Here is a 26,779-nt window from a genome sequence, read left to right as displayed (position 1 = left end):
TTCCGGCAGCTCGAAGTAATTGCTACCAGTGCCATTTCGTTTAGACCCCACCCACTTAAATCACTTTACTCCAAAACTAAGTTCAGCCAATTTATGGTAATATATGTACGCCACATTTCCCAATACTCCACGGATCACTCTGGTATGCTTCAATTACACAATAAATTTGTAGCAATATATCCTCCCGAGTGCAGCTGGGTTGTAACCAAGACCTTTAGGGTATCTTAGATAACAGACAGAAAACCCTTCTGGTGACATATTTCAGATGTTTTTGATAGCAATAACATCATAACAATATTCTGGAGAAATCTCGTCTATGTGCAGTTTTGGGATCCCTCAAGGCACTATTTTAAGCGTTCACGACAGGACCATGATGCAGACGGGGGAAGCATCAGAGGCTTCGGCTCCCCCCAGCCGCGGATCCACACCGGGACAGCCCCCGCGTGGGAGCAACTCCCGCCGGCCGTCCCCTCCGCCACCTCCGGGAAGCGGGATGCGGGTGGGGGAACGGGGTCACCTGACTGCGCCGGGCCACCGATCTGCGGCGGCAGCGGCAGCGCCGCTCGGCTCCGCTCCGTCCCGCCCTCTGCACCGGGGTAGGGGGCGGCGCTGCTGCGGCAGTAGCGCGGGGATTAGGCTGCGGGAGGATTAAGCCGCCGGCTGGAAATAGCAGCGTCGGCTCCCGGGCGTGGACGCCCAGCGCATCCCCGGCGGCGGCGGCGGGAGGGGACAGCCCGCCCGGCACCTGGGGCTACCGGGGCCGGGGGGACGGGGGGGGGGGGTGCTGCGCCGCGGGGCTCCTCGCCAGCGGGCCGGGCCGGGCCGGACAGCGGTCGCGGCGGGGGCCGGCAGTGCCCTCCCCAGAGCGGCGGCAGGAGGACGGGAGGGAAGGACGCGCTGACAGGTCGGCCGCTGGCGCTCGGTCCATCCTGGTGTCCCCCCGCGCCGAGATGCTGCATGGCGCTGGGCGCCGCCGCCGCCGCATCCAGCGGCGCCCCGCTTCCCGGCGCAGGGGGGAGTCTCTGTCGGGGCCGGGGGTGGCGGTGGGGGAGGCACCGGGAGGGCAGAACATGGCGCAACGGTGCCATAATCTCCCACCGGGGAGGCGGCGGCGCGGGCGCTGCAGCGGGGCCGGGGCGCGGCGGCGGCTCCTCCGCGGGTCGGCTCGTGGGGCGGGCGCTGCCGAGGCAGGTGCGGGAGGGCTGCCTTCCCCCATCCCGGGGGCTCGCACCGTGTTTGTGTGCAGCCTCCTTCAGCTGCTGTCATTATTTCTCCTTCATGCGTTCCTTGCAACGCCTAAAATACCCTTCTTTCTGCCCCAGGCGGCTTCTAGCGAGGCAGAGGCTTACACAACGGGCGGGGGGGGCTGCGCCTCGGGAGGGGCCGGGCTGCCCGAGGGACCATTGTGCGTGTGGCGGGGCTGTATGAGTGCCCGTGTGCGTGTGCCCCTGCCTGTGCGCGTCCCTGCCGTGCCTTTCCCCCGGCCACAAACCCGGCATCTCCCCTTCCCCTCCCGTGTCTTTCGCCCCTGCAGAGCAGGCAGCAGCCAGCACGCCGTTCGAAGATGTCGGGTCAGACGCTGACAGATCGCATCGCAGCTGCTCAGTACAGCGTTACGGGATCGGCCGTAGCCAGAGCCGTCTGCAAAGCCACCACGCATGAAGTGATGGGGCCCAAGAAAAAGCACCTGGACTGTGAGCATCCCTTTTTGTTTCCCCAGTGAAGGCCCGGGGCTGAGGAGCCTGCCCGCAGGGCACTCTAGTGGGCCTTTGAGCCGGCTGGCTGTCACGCTTGCTCTAATCCAGCTTGCAGAGCGTAAGGGTGATGGGAAATCTCCAGGAGAGGACGAGTTATTATTGCATTTCTTCTCTTATTGCATAATACTGCTCTTTCGGCCATTTTTTTTTTCTCATGACCTCTTGCCTTTTATCCAGGAAGAAAGTGGAAAGAGAACCTTATGGAGCAGGGGCTTGGGAAGAGGGGAAGGAATTGGACACAGGGAAAAATGGACGCACACTTGTCACTGCCTACTTCTGTCAGGATTAAGCTAGGATGAGACATACATAAATGATATTCCCAGAGCTGGCCAAGCACCAGTGGGGCTTGAGTGGGGCCATCTCCACAACCTTGTGAAGAGGTTCGGATGATGGTGTGCTTAAATGGCAAGGCACTGGGATAACGCCGTGCTGTAGACTGGGACAACCTTTGGAGAGTTTAAGGGCTGTTGCTGAGGTCCCAAATATCTGACAGCAACTTTGTGAGCTATCCACTAGTTTGCATCCTGTTTTATTAAAGATGTCTGTTGGCTTTATCTCAGATTTATGATGTATTCTGGAGTGACATAAGCTAGTTAAGGCATGAAACAAGGTTGAGGCAAAACATTTATTGGAAAACAATGAGCTAGTCATGTTTCGTCCTGACGATTTCGTTTCAACTGTCAGTCCCTGCTTGGAGACAGCAAGTAGTAGAATGGTGAAAGAATTTCGTCATATGATATTAATTGGCCTTGTTTACCACTCTTATCTCTGTCCAGCATTGAAGTTGGCAGATCAACAGCAGGTGTTAATATCTAAAACTAAGTGGGTTTCCCGTGGTTTTTTTGGACATGGTAAGATGTACTTTCAAGTGAAGATCAGCAGGTTTTACACCAGGCAGTCTCTTGGCTGCTGGCCATTACTAAATATTGCTGGTGCAGGTGTTTGTGGGTACAGTTCTGATGATGCAGTGTTTGTTAAAAGGAGGTAGCATTACTTCTGGAAAATAATTCCAGATTTCACTTTTAATGACTTCGTAGCTTACCCTCCAAGTGCCAAAGAGTGGGCTGGTCTTTCAGTATATCTAGATATTCTTGCATATATGTCCAAGAAATGCTGATGTAAGCAGCGTTGACTGAAGACTCACTGGAGTCTAAACTGTTGTTTAAATAGATAATTGGTCATGATATCATGTATTCTGTCATGTTTTCTTGTATATTTTAAAAAATCATCTTGGTTATTGATGTCTGTCCTATGTTGTGTGGTAGCTGTCAACACTCTTTAATCTGTAGGCTCTGTCTGGACTGTCCTATACAGACCGTATCTGTTACTAGAAGCTTTAGCTTAAAAAAAGCATAGCTCATGTATTTAAAAGCATGCTGTGCCTCTGTGTTTCTGTGTGTATGTACATATATATAAATAAAAGTACTATCTGGAATAGGCAGGATTAAAGTGAGGTAGAAATAATCTACCGGTGTTATATTAAGGACTGTAAAGGGTCTGTGTTTGGATATTGGTGCTAATATTACTACTTAAGAAAGTGGTTGTAGTGGAGACAGAAGCCAGGAGAATTCCACACAATTTCATACCTACCCGCATGTCACACATACAAGAGGAAGAAAAGTTACAATTTCTTGGGAAGACATATGCCTGCTCATTTTTCTTTCTATTTTACAAGCTGTAAATAACAGTTCAGAGTTTAACTGGCTGGGTGCATTTCAAGTTGGATAAGTAGCATTTGAAGATGTGAAGGATGAAAGGTAAAAACTTCCCGGTGCCTTACAGTAAGTTTTATGTCAAGGTATGAAGGATTTAGATGATTAAAAATTCAGGTTCATCACAGAGAGTGATGGTTGGAGTGGTACTTCATGAAGAGCTCTAATTCTGGTATTAATGTTGGGATTCTGTGTCCTTAGGGAACTCCATAATTTTATTTAGTGTCTTAGTGGCCAGGTGTCAAGTCACACAACCTCTCTTCCACTGCCCTACTTAACAACTGGGCTTTGTAAATGAAATTGAGAGATCAACTATTTCACATGGGTTAAGTAGTCCTGTAAGGATAGGACACAATGATGCCTGTCCTCATATGTTTTCTGCAGAAGATACTAATTCCAGAGGGTTATAGGGAGATAATAGGTGACAAGGTGAGAGGTGGTATGTAAGGAAGGGAGAAAAGAACAGAATTAATGTCTTCAGTGTAGAAAAGCTGAGCTGCTAAGTGTTTACTTTTGTGTGGTTTTCTGTACTTGCTGTAGATTTCAAATACAGACTGTAATATAGATGCTGCTGTCCTTTGGTGTGGGCTCTGGGTGCTGGACAGGCTTGTCTTGTAAAGAAGTACTAAAGTATCATTTGGTTGCTATTATATGCTTATTAACAGGATTTACCTTTTGCTTGAACTCCAGATCTCCTACTAGTGAATTTGCAGCAACTGCTGGAAGTAGTGCCAGATGGCATTAAATGAGTTTCTTAAGTCCCTGTGGGGGGAAAAGGAATGTAAAGCTAGGATGCTCTGATGGTTTGGGACGGTTGAGCTCTGACCATTTTGGACTTATAAAACTGTTGGCATCCAAAAGTTGTCTTAAAATCACCACAATGATATGGATTCCTATCCCTCAGCTAACCAATGTTTGTTAGCTAAATTATTATTCCTGTGGAGAAGTGGGGAATTAAGAACTTTATTTTGATGCAGTGAGAAGGGCCATTGCAGAGTGGGTGAATGAGGCATATGGGCTACATTAAGGATATATAAACTTATAATTCAAGTGGGAAGGCAATCCTTGTGCACAGCATAGGAGTTTGATTCTTAGAATTGTTCTGAAAGATGTGTTAAGGCTTCACCAAGGGTTTAATTGTGTGGGACAAGACTGCTTCCAGCCTCAAATGGGAATGACTCTGATGGTATCAAGAGGGAGATGCTTTTGGAGAAAGGAAATAACATGACTTCCAAATGTGAAAACACATGATAGATGAGGGGAAAGTAGTTGATCTCAACTCAGCTCTTTTTATAGAATCTCACTCAGAAACAGACCTTCAAGTTTTCATTTAGGGAAGTGAACTGAAAACTAGTGAGGCTGTTGCATCTGCAGGTGGTTGTAACAAGTTCCTGTTTGTGAAAATGATAAAAATGGCTGGGATTTTCCTTGACTTATTTTGCTGAGTGAATTGCTTTGCAGCAGGAGGAAGTTCTGCAGTGTGTATTCTGAGAAGACCACATGTGTCTCCTGACTTCTTCAAAATAATTCTCATAAGGTAGAAGACCCTCCCAGAAGCCTGATCAAGAGCTGGGAGATGTTTGTGAAAAGTGGAAGCAAAGCAGATGAAGATCAGGATTTGATTTTCTGTGGCTGTGGAGATGACCTGTGTATCTGCTGTAATTTATTTTCATCCCAAGTTTAGTTTTGCATATTTGCATGTACCTGGCAAGGAGAGGCTCTAAAAAGAAGTTTATGGTTTAATTCATGGTGGTAACTGAACTTGCAGGGTGGTGTCTGTATTTTGCTTATACAGACACTTCTTTCCTGCAGTGTTCTACCTTCTGCAATCTCTACGGCTGACCTAACAAGTTTGAGTCACTGTGGTCTTCAGTGTTGAAATAGAAGTGTCTGTTGACCAAAAGCAGTGCATCAAACTTTTTTGCCTAGGCTTGTAAAGATGAAGTTGCTAGGTCCCACAGGTTAGCCTTAGAAACCTCTGTCTTATTCCTGATGAATATCTGTCTCTGTTTTTGGGAAAGGTGGGGGTCACTGGAACTGCCTTGAGTCCCTAGACTTCAGTGTCTGTTGACTCGGTGGGTTAAAGGATAAGGTTGACCAGGGTGTGTATATTTCAGAAGTAGTTTGCTGTTGAAGTGATTTGGGGAGTGTTCCAAGTGTGTTGGCACTTGTGGCCCTTTCCTAGCGAGAGGAGTGCAGATGTACTGCATTGCTCTGCAGTCCAGGTGACACTCGGTCTTTACGGCTGTGGGAGAATCGTCAAGAAAATTGCCAAGCACAGAGTCCCTGCACACAATGGGCTTAATCCTTCACACTTTACTAATGCAACTGCTTTTATGTCTCACTGTATCTTGTACTGCAGTAATTTGTCACAGTTTCTGTGTGTGAGAAAACTGACTTTGTTTAAATGTTACCATTGAAGATCAGCTGGAATACTCTGTCTTGGCTTTTGTTGTCATAGCTGATGTGGATGTTATAGTGTGAGCTCCTCTGTCACCCCAATGAATTGCTCTCACACCTGAAAAGAAAAAAATCCAAGCAAGCAGTTATTTTCTTTAATTCTTTATTGGATGTTGGATTAGCACATTTATTGTGTGTAAGGACTCATCATCAATTTTTGTGTTGAATGGCTGTTTCTGTGGGCTTCTACCATGTCCTTTCCCAAAAGGGTATTGAAGACACACTTCATTTGGAGGCATGTAGATCTCTGAATAGGAGTAGAAATGTCTGTCATGGGTAAGGGGAGGTAATAAGAAGGCTTTTTAGATTAGTTGTTCTTGAGTATTTAAGTGGCATTAACTTTCAATTCCTCCCCCAGCCTCATACTGTTTTTAAGGCATGTGTAATTCCAAGAGAAGACTGCCCTTTTAATCAAGCTAAGACTTAGCTAATTTTTCAAAATATGCTTGAATCAGAGTAGAAGTTTGAATTCATGTTAAGATCCAGATGTTGAAATATGGGCAGGATCACTTGATCCTGTGGATCTCAACTGTTCTGTGTGCAAATTGTCTTATGGTGCAATGCCTAAGAAAAGGAAGAGGGAAGATGAGGGAACAGAAAAGTGAGTAGGCACTGTAATGTTAAACTTTTTTCATCTAAGCAGTGTAACTTGATAAAGATTGACTAGTCCTGAGGGCATGTATTCTTAGTCTTTTTCAATAGTAAGAAAGATCTTTCTGTTAAACATGCTTTGTCAAGGTCATGGATGACAAATTCTGGGACAAGTCAGGTCTTTCTATTGTATTGACTTCCACTGTAGACCTTGATGGAGTAGCTGTTTATGAGATGGTCAGGATCCCAGTGACCAGAGACTTCTATTTAGTAGTTGAGTGTGTTTCATAATAATCTCATAGTGTTGCTCTCTTAGATCTGAGGTGGCAGCAGTTGAACATCTTCTAAATGACAATAACAAAAATATGCGGATTTGATTGATTTTCTGTGTTTTGATTTCATCTATGTCTCTGATTTCCCAGCCTCACTCTTAAACCCTGTGTCTTCTGTGCATGCCATACATGGGCCTGTCACTCTAGTGAGGAGTTCTGTGAAGTCTCCAGGAAAATGCTCAGTAAGCGTGGTCAGCCCATGCTTCTGTGTCTCTGCCATGTGAAGGATCCCCTGAAGCGCTTAAAAGTAGATGACAGCATAGTTTTGAAGGGCATAAAGCATTTTGAAGGCTACTCATTTTCTCTGCTTCTTGCTGGATTGAGAAATTGGTAGCCAAAGAGGAGAATTTCCTGCATCACGGTTCCTACTTTTGAAGAAATGGTAGTATAGTAGAGGCACACTGCTTCTAATATTTTTCTACTGCTGCTCAAGATTCTTGAGACTCCTTTGCTCTTCCTGCCCTGCTTACCTTCCCCAGTGCTGGGTGTCTGTGACAAATTGTTGGCTGCAGGGCTGGCCTCTATGAGAAGAGACCAGGACTTGCTCTGTGCCAGACACAGCCAGCTCCATGGTGGATCTGCTGAAATACCCAGCTAAGCCCATCCACCAAGTTTGTGGCATCATGAGGAAAACAAACCCACGAAAAAGCAGAAAATACTTGACAGACAGAGGAAGTGGGAAAAGGAAATGGCAAAGGGTACACCAAGGTTAGAGGTAGAGCAGAAGGTACAGGATGCACTCCATGGTGCTGAAGCAGATATCCTCTGAGACCTGTGGAAGAGACCCCTGTTGTCAGAAGTCACAGCTCCAGCATTTCCCAGTGCTACCAAAACCTTGCCTTGTACATTGAGTTCATTCCCTGTCACCGAAGAAAATAAAGGGATAGACCTTCCTCAGTCAGCTGTGGACATATAGTATTGCTGAAGGAGCTGGCTCCAGTATTTCTGAGGATGGGGAAAAACTGGGGCTGGAGTGATGACATTATATCCCTTCCCTCAGCCTTACTGTAGCCTAGGTGAGTCCAAACAGTACCAAACAGTATCCTTAAGTTACCATGCCCTGTTCCTTTTTTGGAGCACAGATCAGGATGCTGGTAAGGGTGGAAAAGCACAGTTTCTATTGTGTGCCTAGCGTAAGTACAGGGGTCTCACCAGTGAGTGATAAACCTTGCATCTCCACACTTCAACACATGGCATGCAGATTAGGAATAGTATCCTGCCTGGTTTGGAGAGAGGGGTTTCAAATACCATAAAAACTAAACAGCAAGGAGTAAAGCAAGGCAGGAAATCAGGGTCTGAATCTCAGGGCAGGACATATAAAGGAAAGGATGGGTCACCTGGCCCAGGACTGAACCCTGAACTCAGACTGAATGAGATGATAGAAGAAGCCTTCTTGGTAGCCTTGCGGACAGTGGTCTGTAGCGCAGGGTTTGCAGCAGTACTTCTGTTCCTCTGAGTCAGCAGTACCAGCAAGATTGCAGTGTGAAGCCTCCCTGGTAAGCTGATATTAGAGTATCACACCCCATCAGATTCAGCACAGATGCTTGGTTTTCCTTCTGTCCAAAATTTTGCTTGGATGAGAGCTGGTGGCTTAGATTAACCTGAATAAACCAGATGTTGGAAATTGCTGGAAGACAACTGGAATACTTGGCACAGGCTAGCTTGTCACTTTGCAGAGTATGGTAAGGTCTGCTTTTTCTGGAATCTTGCAAACCATATGCTAGACCCTTAAAACAGTTTTTAATGCTTTTAATTTTGCTATTTTGATCCTGTTTACTTCAGAGCTGGCTGAAAATACTCAAAATCAATACAAAACATGTTTTGCTTGTGCTCATAAAGTCTTCTCTTTAGATTGTGAAACACATTTACTGAAGCAGTTGAGAGCTGTAGTTCAGTAAGAGAGGGAATATACTATACTATCCATCTGCACTAGCATCACAAGTGATATTGGACATCAGCCTTGAAATGAATGTAGGTGGAATACTAGAACAGCATTTTCTAGGCTGCTGGCAAATGGGGCATTCACTGGGCATCTGAGGCTCACAGTTTAGTTGTAGGCACAGGAAATGACAGTGCACAATATTAGCGCTTCCTTCTGGACCAGCCACGTCTAAATGCCCTCCTGTTTCTCTTTTCTGCCCAGGATAATGTGATGTCATGCTTTGTTGTAGGTTATATCTCTATCTTAATTAGTTTAATGAAAGGGATTGGATGCTAAAAGGTCCTGATGTTATGCTAATGTTGTGTGTTTATGTAATTTTTACTCTGGCCATCTGAGCTGAGGCAGCATGTCAGTCAGTTGCCTTTCCTAGAGTCTATTTTTTCTAGCTATTGATAAAACTCAAATGTGTTACGATGGTTTTTGTAGAGGGGATTTTGTGAGTAGATAGACATGATCATGCTTGAAGACCACCAAACCTTGCCACCCATGTGTACTGAGAACTGCAGGTTGCTGACAGGACATGTCTGCTTGGGTGTGACTTGTGGCAATCAACTCCTTTTGGTCATAAGCCAATATGCAAAATTACCACAGGTAAAAAGCAAATTGGCAGGAACTCCTGTGTTGCAATTGGACCACAGAGCTCTAACAAAACAGTTAAGCCATATGCTTTGACAAGGTTGCTCTACTGACTCAGAGAAGGAATTGAAAAAGAAAACAATGTTCTTTGCTCATTGTTTCTAAGTGTTTAGGAGACTAGGTTATGGCTGAGATGCAAAACACTGGTAAGGGTAGATTGGAGAGTTTGGTGTCTACTTGAGCTAAGATTGTTGTACCATACAAATAAAGGACCAAAGGACATGTCTTTTCAAGAAAGTGTCTTAAACTTTTCTGTCCTAAGAAGTGATACAAGGCTGTGGCTTGACTACTGACAGTACAGTACATCACTTCAAACTGACTCTTGGCTTGCCACGAGCGCTGATGACACGATGGCAGCAGGTGCTTCTGTAGCAGATGGTCAGGGGTTAGCCTGCAGAGCCTGGCAGGCTCCTGGTGCCTCTGGCATAGTTTTGTTATATATCTTAAATCACTCTGATAGTTTACAGAATGTTCTGAAATGGTCGTCCACAGAAGTGAGAGAAAGACTTGACTGCTCAAAGCATGAATAAAACATGCTGACTTGTCGCCCACCTTGTTTAAATGTATGCAAGTTGACAAGTTTAGAGGAAGGTCCTCAGAAGAAGGCAGTGATCGGGGATCCTGCCACAGTGCAGGACAGCACTAGGAGGGTGCACGTCTTAAGCATTATTGAGGAGCCGACGTAGATGCACTTCAGTGTGAGTTCAAACTGATTTTAACAGGACTCTTCCTTTCACTTCTTCCTCCAGGAAGTGTAGGACTTGTGTGAAAGGGACAAGCCAGCTGGTCTGTTTCCTGCCTCTGAAGGCTGCTGTTTCTCATTACATATAGGTCAAATATAGATGAAGACGTTAACCTGTCATTGCATCAGTTCTTTAGCAACCCTGAAGTTTTCAAATCCAACCTTTTCAAATGGAGACTTGGGTTTGGATCCTGTTGTATGACTCTGGAATCCAAAGTATGTTTATTGTGCCTGTAGCTCTTAATTTAAATTTTACAGTTTCATCTAAATGCATTTATAGGAAAATGTACATTCTGTTAAGAGACAGCAAGCCAGAAGGAACTCAGCATATTTAGTGTGCCAGTGTTTAGAAAACATTTACATTTTATCATGAGTTGTGTTTTGTTGTGAGCAAGTGAAACAATGGTATTTTCATATGTGAGCCTTGCCTGTGACTTTCTGATCTGATCTTTCATTCTATGAAATGACTATGAAAGACTACATTAGAGTTTTTCTGGTTTTGCTAAGTTGATTTAAATTTCAGATTGCTTTTTTGTTTGTGAATGGCAAGAGTGTTAACAGGCAAGGTTTCCTGTGTTTGTAATAGGTGAGTTTAAAGAGCTGCTTCTTGTTAATCCAAAAGCTGGAAATTGCTTAGACAGTATTATGAGAAACTACCTTTCAAATATCATGCTCTATATCATGCTTAGAAATTAAATTGGCACTTCTGGGTATTCCAATCCAGAGATCTGACTTGGCAAAAAGCTTCACTGCCTGGGTGTGAGCCTGTGTGATGGATTCCAACTTCCTCACTCATCAATAGCTTTATAGGAGACTTCTACTGCCAGTGGCAGATGCATCATCCAGAGGCATTGGTAACTTCCAACTGTTGATAGCTACTTAATACTGTCAGGTTTTTTTAAATGTTAGTAGTCCTCACTGTATCTTCTACCTCTCAGGTGGATGTTCCATTGAATTTAGCAGAATTTGGGTTTTTTTGCAACATCAGGAAATCTGCAGTATGTGAAAGGCTGCTGGCTCATGTTGAAGAGTCAAGTCTATTGGAAGTAGAATTTAGTTTTTTGAGAATTTTTGAGACTTAAACTCACCTGTGTGGCAGAAGCAAAGGATTATTGTTTAGCTGATGTAGTACAAGGGAATGGACATCAAGGAGTTGCACGGTTTCATATTTTACCTTTTTTTCTTAACTATGAAGGATCAGTCCTTTCGTTAAAAAGACTGTTTTAAGGCACAACATTCACATATGAGGCAGCCATCTGGTTTTAGGAACTCTTCCGCTTCATGGTAGATACCATGGATACAAGACAATGGATTGAAATGATAGCAACCGTGTTAGAAAGTACTTGCTTCTTAGTTGGAGCTGCTTCAGTGTGCTTCCAGGAGGTCATACTGTTGCACTGGCTTGTGCAGAGGTTTGCGACTCTTGGTTTCTTTTTCCTACATGTATGTTCATGTTTTCAACAGGGCTGCCTGCATGGTTGTGGGCATTTCATTCCTGGTGAAGAATTTCAGGTTGTGTCATTCTGTGGCATCCACTGATGAACAAACTGACAACTCTGAGAATAATCCTGCTGAGGGAGTAGGAAAAGCATGGACCATGGTCTGGGTATTGAGTAAGATGTGTCATCTTCTGAGGCTGCCTACCCAACTGATCTCTTTCTAGCATAAAGTCTGTAGCTAATTACCATGGCACTGAAGTTGCTTGCACATTTTCTCATCCCCACCCAATTTTTTTTGTTTTGTTAATGTATTCCCAACATGTAACAGCTAAGTACTGGAGCTGGAACATCAGGCTTCTTGCAATATATTTTCAGTCTTGTTCAGCTTTTTAGGGGATTACAAATTGCTGTTCTGGGCACAGTTGATAGGCTAGTGATAGTTTCATTTCTACAAGTTTATTAAAAACAAATGGTCTTCTGAGGAAAGGAGATAATTTGGGTGTAGAATTCTTCTCAGATTCCAGCATGGCAACTGAAAGAGCTCTGCTACCATGCCTCAGCTGATTATCACTTTCTGACAGATATGCTTGGAGTGTAAGATCAGCCCAGCATGTAAAGGCTGATTAGAAAATGCCATAGTGCAGAGATTACAGTAAATGGCCCAGTGCAACTGAGGCAAACATGAAATCCTTGTGTTTCTAGTGTAGCTGTACTCTCCACTAAAAGGTGAAGTTGATCCTGTTACTGCTATTCCAGCAAGCACCCAAGTGACAAGAGTTATGAGTTGATACAACCAACAGGTAATGTTAGGGGTTGGTCACTTTCATGGAAGGATAATCATAGGCCACAGCTGGAATCCTGATATCAGGTTGTGGATGTCCCTAATGTCAGTAGGCAATTGACAGTAGTCGTTTCAGTAGATTTTATTGACTGTTATCCTTCTAAGCAATAATCTTGTGACTCTACAATGCCTTTAAAATTGCTTTGTTGTTTGCAGCAAGAGCTAGGATGCAAGAGAACTGTCACTTTAATGCTTGCATGGAGGGAGAGAACAATTCCCTTAGAGGAAATTGAATAAATGATTTGAAGGCTTGGCAGAAGATTGGCTGGTGGTTGCAGTTTCGTCTCTAAATTAATGTGTATTTGGTTAAGGCTTCCAGGTTTGAAGTGTTGAAGGAAATGTCTTGTAGAATGCGGTCTGAGATTTGCCATGCAGGATGAATGTTCCTTTTCATGCAAAGTTATTGGTCAAAAGCTATTTGTAATGTTAGCATGGTTTTTCCATGTCTCTTCTTCCCCTAGAGTTTGGCATCTAAGATGCCATATTACAATAGGATGGGAAGTAGCATTTCTCCAAGACAATTGCTATTATATTTTAACTTTATAACCTTTGGTTGGTGTCCACCAAATGGAATTTTTCATATCCTAAATTATTAAGGGCTATACAAAAAAGGTAGTGCAATGATGATTTGTGGCTCAGCTCTTACTTCCAGTAAATCAATAAAATAGAGAAGTGGCACATTTAGCTCCAGAATTACTTGGTGTTTTGTATCAACTTAAGCAGAAATGCTTAATTCTTGTATTTGAGCAGAAAAATGCATGTTTCTGTTGAGCTACTTGTGGAGCAGGATTTGTATGGAAGGAGGATTGGAAGTGGGTTCTGTGGGTGAGAGGAAAAGATCATTAAAGCTGTGATTTCTCATCTTTCCTCCACTTTTCTGAACTTGTATTTTTGCCTGAGACAGATTCTTTGGTATTCAAAGTGAGTGAATTCTGTACAAACGAGGTTCAAGATTGAGCTTCTTACGACTTTGGACAGGGAAAAGTTTCCATGCTTAATAGCTAATACTTTTCCTACAGTGATGATGCTTAAAAAAGCTGTGATAGCTGTAGTTGGGAAGAAAGCAGGCAGAATTCTTGGACCATGGGGCTTCTTCCCCTTTGTTTAGTGTTCTGGCTTCATATGTGTGAGGTTAAAAAGGTGCTTTCCATAGCATGTTTATAGTAGAAAGTTTGTGTAGCCTATCTGCTGTTACTCCAGATATGTAATTCTTGAGTAAAAATGAAACTTCTATTCTTCTGACTGGTTGGGTCATGGGTGTCAGCAAGGTCTCAGACTTTATTCATAAAATATATTAATCGCTAATTAATTAGCAGTCTTAAAGACTATACTTAAAACCTCAGTGACATCTCCTTAAAACTGAGCTTCTGCAGGTGGCCTGAATGTCTCCTTTCAGTTGTACTACTCCCCTTGTAAACATTAAAGGTCGTGTGTGCTGTTCTCCCCCAGAGGCAGTGGAGCTCTGAGTTCTGGGAACTTCTCTTTTACGTAAAAAATATTCATAGTTCATGAAACTTGAAGGAACTGCTTAAAGCAAGATCTATATTTTTAATCACGCCTTGCCCCCATTATTAAGTACTTAGAGAGACAGCTGCTGTGGTTGCACCCTTTTAGATCCAGCAGAAGACCATCTGGTGATTGGCTTTTATTTCCTGTTTCCAAGAGAGCTGAACCTGAACCTCTCAGGAGGAAAAGCCATACATATAAATAATTAAGGACCAGAGGGAACACAAGTGCAGCATAACTGAGGTAACACTGCTAATGAGCTAGGGTGATTTTTGCAGGTGACTTAAAGCCAAATAACTTGCCTTGATATGTTGGTTAAGGAGGGGTGCAAACCATATGGAAGTATGTTGGAATAAAATCCAGCAATGTGTATGGGCAGTAGATTTTTCACTTTGTTTCAAAATAGGTATTTGATACTATAGGAGGTGGTGCAACGTTGTATTTAAAAAGGAGTAGTGAGATAGTAAGATGATTCTAAGGCTAATTAAACTCTCAGGCAGAGAAATTGGAGGATGCTTCAAGAGAAATTTGCTCGTACTCAGTCATTTACCCTGTCTGCAGACCCTTCATGTGATTGATAGGTTCTGCAAAACACTTAATACTATGGGTAGTACAATATGCCTGTGAGTAGGCAGAAAGGAAGAAATTGTATATAAAAACTTGGTGTGGGGTGCTGTTGTGTGGTTCCAAGATTGATTTTTGTGACCTCTCAAACTTCAGGATCTGCAGCAAGTATTTGTCCTCACAAGAGTCTGAGATATATTTTGGAAGGAGGAGATCTTTGAAGTAAGGCTGGAGAGAGGAGGTAGCAGTCCCCCGAGGGCTACAGCTGCATTATTGGGAGTCTATAGTACCTGGAGAGCACGTGCTCAGTGGAAGATTGTGTTTAGGTTTGTTGAGTTGTCATAGGCATGGAGGTTCCAAGGCAATATCTAAAAGATGCTGGACTTTGATAAAGGGTAGGCTTGCTGGCATCAAGGTGAGATGCAGCAACCCTTGAGGCAGACTTTTGGGGAGGAAGGAGGAGACAGCATGGACTGCTGTTCTGCTTGGGGTGATTGTTACAAGCCAGATCAACTTGTGTGTTTGTGTAGACAGGGCAAGCTGGAAGTGAAAAGAATAAATGATAAATTATATTCTCAGAAATGAATTCCAAACTCTTTTCTGTGGAATTGCCTGATAGTCAAAGCCAACAACATTCAAATTATCTAATGTTCTTATGAGCAATTGTTGTAGAAGCAGAAACTGGTAACTTTGTTCTGCTTTCCAGTACTGTTTTGTGGTCAGGTGTCTGTAGATATGGAAGTTCAGCTCTTACACTGGTTAGCACAATGCGGTAGTAGCTTCCTAATACAGTTCTGTCTTGCAGGGGAGGAACTGTACTCTTACTTGCCTATTTAACTTTCTTAGTTGATGCTTGAAAACTCTTACTCTGAGCTACTTCTTTCTGTTCTTGGCTAGCCTGAATTTGGAACAATCCTGCATTTCCTTTTCAATGGGTTCAAGGCATTATTTAAATACTTATAAGTGAGAAAAAAACATCCTGAAGACTATTTGCAGCATTTGAGTAATAGCTAGGAAGGTCTGTAAGGGGGTTACTGTTGGAGAGATTTGGCAAAGTTTGGGAACTGAATGTATGACACAGCTCAGATGCTGAGGCAGCTTGTGTGTTAATTCAGTCTGGAATGACAGCTGCTCTTAAGCTGGCACTGATATTCCTCTGAACGGGGAGGTCTTGTGCGCTGCTGCTGTTTCTCTGCATACTGAAATGTAAATTGTGAATAATTAATCATGAACTGGAAATCCCAGGTCTGCTTATTAAAGAGTTGGGGCCGGGGGGGAAGGCTGAAACAAACCAGGAAAAATCCCTGCCCAGATCCAGAATACAATCTGGAAAGGAAGAGGACTAAGAGAGATTGTTTAAAGTATTGTATAATCTCTCTCTTTAAGAAAACAAAAAACTAGAAACTAGTTTTTAATGAGACTGAAAGAGTCTGGAATTCTGAAATCTTTGAAATGTTCTTACTGTTCCCTTTTTTCACCTTATGGGCTTAATAAACACTAAGCTGGTCCCATCTTTTAGTGGGCTCTTCAAAATGCCATGAAGAGAGAGCTTAACTTACTTCAGTCTGCCTCACTGAAGCCTCTCCCATTCTTCCTCTATTAGGCAGGTTCATCTTTTTATTAATGGAGGTGTTAATTAGGGAAGAGAAGTAAACCTAGAGTATGATTAAATTTCAGTTGTCTTAAGTCTGGGTGTAAAAATTGGCCTGTCCAAGAGCTTAAAGATTGTTGTTTAGATTTAAGTTATGGTGTCAGAGAATTGACAACCATTTATTTCTTCTGTGTGCATTGATTTTCCATCTCAAAGCTTAACTAGAAAAAGTATATCAAAGTAAAATTATAATTTAAAAATGTATCTTTAATTGAAGAAGTCTTTAAAATAACAACTATGAAAATGTGAGGAGAGGGAATAGGAGAAGTCATGTGCTGTGATTTGGCAATTGTAATTTAGTCCCACAGTAAACTAATGGATTCAAATAAAGCATATATAAGTCTTCATTCTCCAATCACTTCTGTGAAAGTTGTGATAAAAGCACTTTCTGCTACTGCAGTACAATTCCTGATTTCTTACTGTGCTTGGAATTGGTATTTGAGCTCGGTGTCTGGGTTTGGGAATTAGGTGTCAGTGTACTGGATGCCTGCAGTAGCAGAAACTGCTTCAGGAAGGTACCTTTAATCCTTGTTTGCCCTACTTGTGTGTGCCCCAAATGGAATCAATTTTGCAAGATTGCTTCATATGGCTTCTGTTGAGTTGTTCTTCATCTATTACTTCTTAATATTCCCTATTTTGTATTAACAAATGTACCTGTGACTTCCTTGGAAAACTAAGCTTTATTGTCTCTTTGTAAACTGTCCAACCCATAAATGTCTGAATCTGTGTGTTTTGAAGATGTAGTTTCTAGACTTTTTTTCCTGTATATGCTTTCTTTTTCCTTGTGTCTGTTCTTCCTTACCATGTTAAAGTAAATTAATTTTTCTGACTCTTATTTTAAAATTTAGCTTAGCCACCGAACTCTGCTGCTCAGTTTGTTAAAGTTTAGCTTAGCCACCGAACTCTCTAACTCAGTTTGTGCTGGTGCTTCACTCCAGATGCTGATGGTTGCTGGTTAAGCTGAGACGCTGTGGTATTGGGGAAAGAAATCCAGGAAACTTGGATACCTTATCTTTGTGGTGTGACTAAACGGGAAACAGTTCTGCAAGAATTATCCCCCCACCCTCAATCTTCTTTTTCTGGCCTCAGATGACAAGTGACATCTTCATGCATGGTTTAATTCTTTTCTGTGCACTGAAAGTAGTAGATTTAATTTTAATCATGCCTCTCTATTTTGTACACTATAATTACTCATGTCCTAAAACATTCAGGGCTGCAGTCTGAGATGCTGTACCCTCCAGCATTTTGGAGAGGAGACAGGAATGACTGAGTGACTTCAGAAGCAGTGCTGTGGCATCATACAGCAGTGCCTTGTTGCCTCCATTGCCAAAATTTCTGTGGGTGAATTCCTCTGAGGTTTCATTATCTAAAGTGCACCGATGGAATACACAATTTATAGTGTCCCTCTTTCACAGAAATCTACATACTGAAGCCCAAGATGGAAAGCTTACAAATTTGATGCATTTCCTTATATTAATAAGACAAATGCTGTCACTTGCAGTAAAATCTCTGAGCAGGGTAAACAGTGAGCAAGCCACTTGTGACTTGCTTCTAGGTTTTTACAAACCACTGTCTTCTGTAATGCATTAATCAGCAGTACAGAGTGAAAGATCATTGGCCTGTTTGTACAACAGGCTCAAGGAGAATTCTTAGAGCTTTGTGATCTTGAACTGTTGTCATTCAATAGCATGGCTTTACTACTATAATACTTGGTCTGCAGAATTTCCTCCTTCAAGGGTAGTATTGCTGAGGTTATAGTAATAAACACATTTCAGAAGGTGTTCTGCAAAAAACTCAAACCCAACATCCATAACCAAGACAACAAAATGCCATGACAACAAACATCTTCAATTCAAACTTAGCAAAAAGATCATAAAATTTTTTTCTCCTGTCTCATCCCAGAAAATCATTCTCCTGGCCTAAAACTGAAGGCAACTTGCAGGTTTTATGCCCATGCAATAGACAGTTTTATGTGCAAGCAAGCACTGTGTTTTTCCCAAGCTTGTGACTCTGAGCTAGAGATTTCTTAGATCTTAAGTAAGTCTGTGTAATAGAAGGAAAAAACCCCATAAAGATTACGTGCTAGGATTTTAAAAAACACCCAAACCAACCAAACAAAACCTGAACTTTTGAATGCTTCTGCTGCAGCAGTGTGGGTTCTTTTACACACCAGGTGGGTCTCCGTATCTGATGTGACTCATTGATCTGTTTAGACAGACTTGTCCTCTGGGCTTCTCCTGTCCTGCAAAGGCAGAATCAGTAATTTAATGTTGAGCCTTGACTTTCCACTCTTGGCAGCATTAATGCTCTCCATTGCATGGGATTATGTAGGGGAGGGAAAGGAAGTCTGCAAAGTGGTGACCCTGCTGTCCTAGTGGATTGAACTCCTCTTGTAGACTCGCATAGTTTAGGTGTGCATGGATCAGTCATAAAATACCCTGTCTGCTTTTGAGGTAGAATATCTGTAATCACTGAATGACTTGAATAGTTGGAGGAAAATTTCTAGTCTGGGGGTGGGGAAGAAATCATTAACAATGATTCCTCTGAGGAAAAGTAAAAGACGAGTATTTTCATTTCAGATAATGCTTAGTCTAGTAGTTAAACTTTTAAATTTTTCCTGCTTAGGCCTTCAAACTTTAAGCCTCGGCCCTACAATTAGATCTGTGTTTGGTGCTCTTGTTGTTGCATAAAGTTGTCTCCTGAAGTCTTCCTAGGGCTGTATGTGGCATCACACGGGTTTTGGTCATGCAGTTGCAGTATGCAGTATGCAGTTTCCAGCTGTGTCTCAAAAATAGGTGATAGCTTGTAGAAGGTAATTGCTGGCTGCCTAACTGGAGTCGGTAGATGACAGGTGATGTAGTAAATCACAGACCCTATCAGTAGATGTGGGATATAGAGGATAGTGGAAAGCTTACTGCCCTACTGTTTATGATTTAACTGCTTACCTTAATTTCATGCACTCTTCTGTGCAAGTTTACATCTTCTTAATGTCCAGGACACCAAGCTGTATGTTACTGTTCCCTAAGACAGTCTAATGCCTTATTTCTTCTACGTAAGGTGCAGTTGCTTCAGTATAAACTAATGTCATTCCTGGTGTTCTTTCTCACTGTTGAGGAGGTCTTAATGCATGCCTGAATGCACTCTTCTGCTTTCTGGGTCTGTAGAAACTCTAGGAGGTGTGCTGGAGCTTGCTGATTAAAACAACCTCTGGGTGATGACTAGAGTATCTGTTTCTGGAGATACCTCTTTTTGCTGATGTGACTGGGTTCAGTGTGCTTGACATGTTACCTGTAAGTGAAGAATTCAGTTGTACTTATTCCTCTAACCCAGAGGTAACAAACTGTGACAATTAACTTAAAAACCTGCAAACAGTAAAGTCATACGATGATGTGTGCCCTAACTTCATCTGGGATAAAGATGGAGAAACGTTTGGTCATAGCTCAGGACAGAATTGTTGGATGAAAGAATTAGACCACTGTTGCTGTCAGCATGTACTAATATAATTTCAGTTTGGGTTTTTTTTGGTTTTGTTTCTTTTCTTTAAATGTGGAATGTAGTCACTGAACTTCCTATTGTCACAACCACGGCCTGCAGCCTGGTGGGCTGAGAACTGGTCCATGCTGCAGACTTTCTGTCATATTTTTAGCACCTAATGCCTTCCTTTTCTCTCTCCTACAGACTTGATCCAAGCAACTAACGAAACAAATGTGAATATCCCTCAGATGGCTGATACGCTTTTTGAGCGAGCAACGAACAGTAGCTGGGTGGTCGTATTCAAAGCCTTAGTCACCACACACCATCTAATGGTCCATGGCAATGAGGTATGTGTTAACAGCTCTCGCAAGGCCACATTGGCACTGAACACACTCCAAGCCAAAAGTGTTAGTAGTGCAGAGGCATCTTGTCTGAACCAGTAAGGACCTGAGAACAAAGGGCAAGAATGACTCTTGATGAAAACTTACCTTCAGCAACAGAGTTGGACTGGTTTTCTGTCTCTCCATTTATAAAACCATTACATAAGACCAAGATGCAGCCTGTGCCAGGATGCTGACAATTTTTGCACTGAATGTGAAAACAGAGCTAAACAGGATTAAACACTACCTGTGATTTTTTGACTGAGGTCAGAGTTGGTGTTCTGGCACGTGTATACTGCCATCCAGATAGTTGTTTTTTCTGCATAAATGTTAAAATCTTTCTAGAGCTGTAAATTCAACTTTAGCCTTTTGGATCAAGTTCTCCTTATCCTTGCTTTTCATTGACCTGAATGGGCACATATGTTTGCATAAAAGGAGACAGCATGTTTAAAGAATTTCAGTATGACTGTGAAACAATTCCTCCCTGCTGTATATAAAGTGTTTTCATGCAATGAACTTCTCACAGTGTAAGTTTTTACTCCTATTTTTCCATTCCAAGTTTTGGTCAACATTCTTATCTGATTTCTCTGTTTCAGGCTGTTAGTCCCTGTATTTGATGGGGGGCCTTGCTTGTTATTAAAACAGGCCTTCAGCTTGGCTGAAACAGAGGGCTGATGGATTGAGAAGTCTGGGACTAGCCTGGATATGTGCTTTGTAAGCAGATAAATTTTTGCTCCCTCAAATCCCTGAGCATTAAACATTTCTGTTGCTCCTTTTGCAATGTATTTTGTATTTTGCACATAATCTATTTTTTATATATACAGTAGAACATTTACTAGAGATACTAACTAAAAGTAGTTAATCTGAATGGACAAAAAAAAGTTTTGAGGAAGGTATTGCAGGCTAAGACAAAAATCAATGATTTCATGTTGTATGCTGAAAGTAATCATGCTTCTAGAAGGTACAAAACCTTCAGATGCAGCATGTGATAAGAAAAATGACTTTGTGTTGCAGAGATTTATTCAGTACCTGGCATCTAGAAACACATTGTTCAATCTCAGCAATTTTCTGGACAAAAGTGGATCTCATGGTAAGCCTACTTATGTCTGTAATCTCAACAAGATTTTAAATAAGATACTATTGTTAATTTGCTCCTTTGTTCTTAAGATGTAAATAATATTAAAATGTGCTACTGCAGACTTTTTATAAGTACTTAATAAATACAGGAGCACAAGTGAACTGCTGAACAAATTCAGAACAATATTTCTCATCTCCTGCAATATTTTTACTCAAAAGGTGAAACTGTACAAATCCTTCAAGTGCTGGTTGAAATCTGGGCTGGGTCAGCTATCTCCTTAGCTCTTATGGGTGTTAAAAGTTGAAATGGATAATTTTCCATTTAGTTTTTTGGGTTTTACTCAGTCTTAAATAGTGATTCAGTTGCTTGGGGACACTGTGCTTTTTAGGCATTATCTGTAACTGCTTAGTGGTAGGGCTGTTGGCACCAGAAGAACTGTTGGTTTTGATTTGATTTGAGTCATGAATTTAGAAAGGTCTAGGCAGAAATTAAGGACTTGTTCCCTCTGAATCTTACAAAGCCTGCTTTTCGACTTTTCATGCTGGAATTATTAGTGAATTTTCCTGTGCCTCCAGTTAACAGAGGAAAAGCTTGTTTCATGGTAGCTCTACCAGAAAAGAGGGAAAATATAATTCTTCAGCTGTCAGAGAATATTTGTAGATTGTATGCATACTACAGGAATGCTACAATAATGGGAAAATTCAAAGCAATGCCACATTACTTCATCTCTTGATGTAGACATGTGATGCCAAAAAAACTTTAGCATCTTTTAGACATGGTAACAGGGCAGGAACAAAGCTAAACAAATACTAAGAGTGTGTTCATCTAAGCAAAACATGATATATGTGTGTATATATATATATATATATATATATGCTCAAAGACACTGGTATTTGGCAGCAATTAATTCTGTTAAATTCATGCATTTGTGTTCTTCACTACTTTCTTTAAACTTGAATTGCCATTTCATAGATAATACATGGTATGTCATAGATAATGAGGCATCAGATTTGGTAGTGTTTTGCCTGAGTTGGCAGGGTTACTTAATGGTGAGAGATATTAAGGGAGAATATAGTCAATGACTGAATTGAGAGGTGTGGATTTTTAGAAAGGTAACAAAAAGGGACCTGAATCGAAGAGGAAGATGAGTTGCCTTCTGCACACATCTCTGTGGCTTAGAGGAAGAAACACTGCTGGACAGGCTGTAAAACTAACTGCTCAGATATCATAGGTTTAAAGGACACTGAAGCTTGAGGTGCCTTGTACGGTATTATGTGCCTTGAGGATTTCTGATTTAACAGTTCAAGGAAGGCACTAGTCTCTGTGGATTCCATCATAATTTCTTTGTTCTGGTAAACCTAGTCAGGGGAATTTTGAAGGTCCATGTAAGAGTCAGAGTGACTAATATACATAAAATAAAAAGTGTTTAAGTTGAACTTGAGCTTTATCTTGGAAGTCCAAGAACTGTACCAGTTCAGTACAAACTTTTTGCTAAATTGGTATTTTTCCCTGTTAATAGAGGGGTAACTTTTTTGCCATGAAGTAATATTACCCCATAACTATGTAGAGACCTCTATCAGGTTTCCCCAGGAACCATGCCACTGGTGCATTGCATGAATCTGTTGGAAGTAGAGGACAGTGGTGGTTTGTTTTGGTGAACCACTACTGGTTTTTCTTCAGAAGCTGAAAGATGTCTTGTGCTGCCTGTTCTGTATGTGAAGCTGCATAGTGTAACAGAAATCACACAATCTTGGGGTCTGGCAGCTGTGTATTATCATTTACTAAAGAACTTCCAAACAAGCATGACAATCAAATGTAAAATTCGTAACTGTTTTTTGCAGGTTATGACATGTCCACCTTTATAAGGCGTTATAGTAGATACTTGAATGAAAAAGCATTTTCCTACAGACAAATGGCGTTTGACTTTGCAAGAGTGAAGAAAGGGTAAGCGAAGTTTAGATACGTAAATTAATAGGGTTGCCTGACCCATGAAAATCTTATTTGTGGCATTACACTTAATTTTAGTTTCTCAGTGACTTTGTTGTTATATGCTTTGTGTAGCTACAACAAAAAACCTGATTTTTGAAGTACTTGTAATTGGTTAAAAATTGCCCAAAGAGGATAGGAAATACTGGGTGGTAAGGCAAATATGGAAGTAGGTGCCTTGCCGAACTGGGAGCTTTTAGTGCTAGCTTTAAATCTGACCCTAATTAAATTTTGCAGCAGTGAGGCTGTGTTTAGGATTTGGAGAAGGAAACACTCTAAAACTATGTTTAGGATGTTTCATTACTCTCCAGACACTTGCCCTAAGAAAGGTGGCTGATTGCAAACAAAGCCTGAAGTGAACACCTGAAGTTCTTAGCAGGCAACAGAGGAAACAGTTACAAACTGAACAAAATAACATTGCAAACTGCTTGCTTTATTTCCCACAAGAACTGTGTTTAAAAAAAAAAAAAAAAAAAAAGGTTAACCCAGCCCAGAGTAGTATGTTGGCATTTATGAGAACATTTTTCTGGTCTCTGACTCTGCTAGCTGGGACTTTACGGGCTCTAGATTGTCTCTTGAAGCACAGATGACACAGCAAGTGGCTTAACACCCACTGAAGGTGCAGCTTAATTGACTGCATATTAAAGATGCTCCTGCTAATCATGAGTTGCATACAGGATCCTTCTGGCAGTTCTGGTGTGTTCTGCAGCTTGGGATTCTGACCTGTTGATGCAGGCATCAGTACCAGGCTGCTCTCTCCTGCTTCTCAAACAGCCAGAAAGTGTAAGGCCTACTGTGGCAGCTTTGCTGTGTAGGTGGATGCCATTCCCTTAGTGGGGATCATATGAGTTTGCTCTTGCACACTTGATGTTAAATAAAGGTAAGTTTGGGCTGCTGGGGATCCTACTGTTCCCGTCTTTCTGTAAATTCCTGGAAAGGCTTTCTATGCCTGTTATTTCTGGTGCTCAGAACAAGGTGCTGCCTCAGAGTATAGCATAAAATAAGTAAGAGTATGTATGCATTTCCAGTCTGCATATGTACACCTGTCTGCAGCCAGAACAGGGCAATGCATAACCATGGTTTTGCAGGTTTGTCATAATCAGAGGTAAAAATGACCATGCTTGAAGACTGCTATGAGACTATGGATGACTCTTAAGAAATGCTACACATCCATGGACGTGTCAGCAATGAGTTGTCATTAGTTACACATAACAAACTTTGTGCACAAAGTGTATCAGTCTAAGTACTTCTGTGGTAGTATTTCTAGTTAGTAATTTAAGCTCCCAGTGTCATCTTTCCATAAAGAGATCAATCTCTTGTGTTCATCACTCTAACACAAAACCTTTCCTCACCTGCTGTCAGAAAGGGTGGCTGGATGAAATATGTTTCACGCCAGCTCTCGTGATGACATGAGAAGGAGAATCAGACTGTGCTTTTGAAATTGTTTAAAATGAGTTATAGGTGCTTCAAGCATAAATTTTAGACAACAGATCAGTTTTGGGGAAGGGAGAGAGGAAACAGCATGGTTTCTAATCTGTATTCCCTCTTGCAGAGCGGAAGGTGTAATGAGAACAATGGCTCCTGAAAAGCTGCTGAAGAGTATGCCAATATTACAGGAACAAATTGATGCACTACTTGAATTTGATGTATGTATTGAAGCTGACCTAGCATTAACACCGGGTAGTTACTTATAAATGATTCATTATAATGAGCACATTTCACCTTATAGGTAATGCTTTACTCATCATCCCTTATGGAGGGCCAAAAAAATCCCCTTTTCAGTGTCCCACTGAGGTATTGTGGCCAAAGAATGGCCCTTGCCCATATGTATGAAATGTAAAGATTGCACTTTCGGTTTTGTAGAGAGGGAACTTGGAGTTTCATCTTCTGCATCAGTGAGGGGGAAGAAATGGACAAAACAAGGAGACTGAAAACTCTCTTTTCTGTCTTTGGCAACCAGCTTCTTTTGGGGGGAGGGAAAAGCCCATTACAATACCACATGAACACTGTTTGACTTCCTCAAAATCTTCATCTTGTTTTCAGCTGTGAACTAAATTGGCTAAAGTTTCATCTAGGCTGTTCATATAAATAAGTGTATGCAATATATTTATCATGTCATGAATGCTGATGGGATTGTTTATTTGACCTAAGGATAAAAACAGAAATCATTTGTTGTGGGAGGCACAGTGTGACATTTCAAAGAGGTTTTTGAAGGAATTGCTTCTTCTGTTGGTGGGCAGCGAGATACACTTTGAGGTGGAAGGCAGAGCCTACTCCAGCTCTCAGAGGAAAGGCTTAGAAGTACATGTCTCACAATGTGCTTTCCATTCCTTAAATGGCATAGGAATTGTGATAGTGCTCTCAGGAGATATTTTTAAGAAAAGAAAGACCTTTTAATAAATGAGCACATATTTCTTTCCTAAGTTGATGTGAGAAAGGATCTTGACATCATTAATCCAAATACATTATCTCATAGAATATTAAGTTTTTGTTAAGCTCTGCTGTAAACTGACATCTTTTGTCCATTTCATTGAAACCATTAATAGCATCTCTGCCTTCCTCGTCTTCATGATAAGTGAAGGAGACAAGACTAAGATGTTGCTGTGGATACTCCTCTGCTGTAGAGGGTTGTTTTGGAGTGATGAGGAAAGCAGTCCTTGATCTGCTAACCAAAGCTTTTGTTTAGCGTCTTAGTATGAAAACTTCAGTGCTTGGTTCTGTCTGTGACAGCACCAAATACCTGGTGTAAGCTGAAATGTTTGATTGCATTTGATGCTTGTTTTGTAAATAACTGGTATTTTATTTGTAGGTTCATCCAAATGAACTGACAAATGGTGTCATAAATGCTGCATTCATGCTTCTGTTTAAAGATCTCATCAAACTTTTTGCTTGCTACAATGATGGGGTTATTAACTTACTAGGTAAGTAACCTGGCTTGTATCTCACATACCATAAGCGAGTGAAGAATCAGTTTCAGGTCTGCTTCAGTTTTTTTACTTAACTTCCATTAAAGCTACATTTATCTTGACTGTTCTACTCTGATTTTAGAGAAAATTTTAAGCTGCACCCTCTTACATTACTGTTCATCTGCGGCTGGATCATCACATGCCCTTAAAAGTGTGTAGATGCTTACTTTAAAGACACTGACTATCTCTGTGCTTAAAGAAGTGTACTGTGTTGTGTGAGCATGCATAATATGTCCCGCAAGGTTAGATGCTTTTGCATTTTTAAGATGCCCACATTCTTCTGTTATATATCACAGAATCAATTAGGTTTGAAAAGACCTTTGAGATCATCGAGTCCAACTTGTGACCAAACACCACCTTATTACCTAGACCATGGCACTGAGTGCCATATCCAGTTTTTCCTTAAACACCTCCAGGGACAGTGACTCCATCACCTCCTTGCGCAGCCCATTCCAATGTCTAATCTCCCTTCCTGTGAAGAAATTTTTCCTAATGCCCAACCTAAACTTTCCCTGACACAGTTTATGACTGTGTCCTCTTGTCCTGTTGCTGGTTGCCTGGGAGAAGACACCAACCCTCACCTGGCTATAACTTCCTTTCAGGTAGTTGTAGAGAGTGATAATGTTATGTGGTAGCCTTGTATGAAGTAATACACTCCTGAATAACATTCCTGTTCTGCCTGAAAGCATGACTTCCAAAATTGGATCCCCTCCAGAACCCTA

General features: G+C 41.8%; 1 protein-coding gene across 23 annotated transcripts in view; it reads left to right on the top strand.

Annotated features, from left to right (window-relative positions):
- Positions 1 to 505: 505 nt before the first annotated feature.
- Positions 506 to 26,779, top strand: part of SNAP91 (synaptosome associated protein 91) — a 64,426-nt gene continuing 38,152 nt past the window's right edge. For 20 of the 23 annotated variants that reach the window (XM_048297055.1, XM_048297066.1, XM_048297065.1 and 17 more), the window contains exons 1-6: positions 1,535 to 1,694; positions 19,852 to 19,994; positions 21,042 to 21,117; positions 22,947 to 23,049; positions 24,644 to 24,737; positions 25,901 to 26,012. In XM_048297055.1, coding sequence (XP_048153012.1) covers positions 1,565 to 1,694; positions 19,852 to 19,994; positions 21,042 to 21,117; positions 22,947 to 23,049; positions 24,644 to 24,737; positions 25,901 to 26,012 — 658 coding nt within the window. In that variant the 5' untranslated portion in view covers positions 1,535 to 1,564. Of the gene's footprint in view, positions 597 to 795; positions 905 to 1,534; positions 1,695 to 19,851; positions 19,995 to 21,041; positions 21,118 to 22,946; positions 23,050 to 24,643; positions 24,738 to 25,900; positions 26,013 to 26,779 lie in introns of those variants that run through there. The other 3 variants (XM_048297051.1, XM_048297052.1, XM_048297050.1) reach the window with 3 other exon arrangements.

This window comes from Corvus hawaiiensis, chromosome 3, assembly GCF_020740725.1.
Source record: "Corvus hawaiiensis isolate bCorHaw1 chromosome 3, bCorHaw1.pri.cur, whole genome shotgun sequence".
NCBI classification, from domain to species: domain Eukaryota; kingdom Metazoa; phylum Chordata; class Aves; order Passeriformes; family Corvidae; genus Corvus; species Corvus hawaiiensis.
The sequence above is the reverse complement of the archived record's forward strand: the minus strand, read 5'-3'. Positions and strand labels throughout refer to the sequence as shown.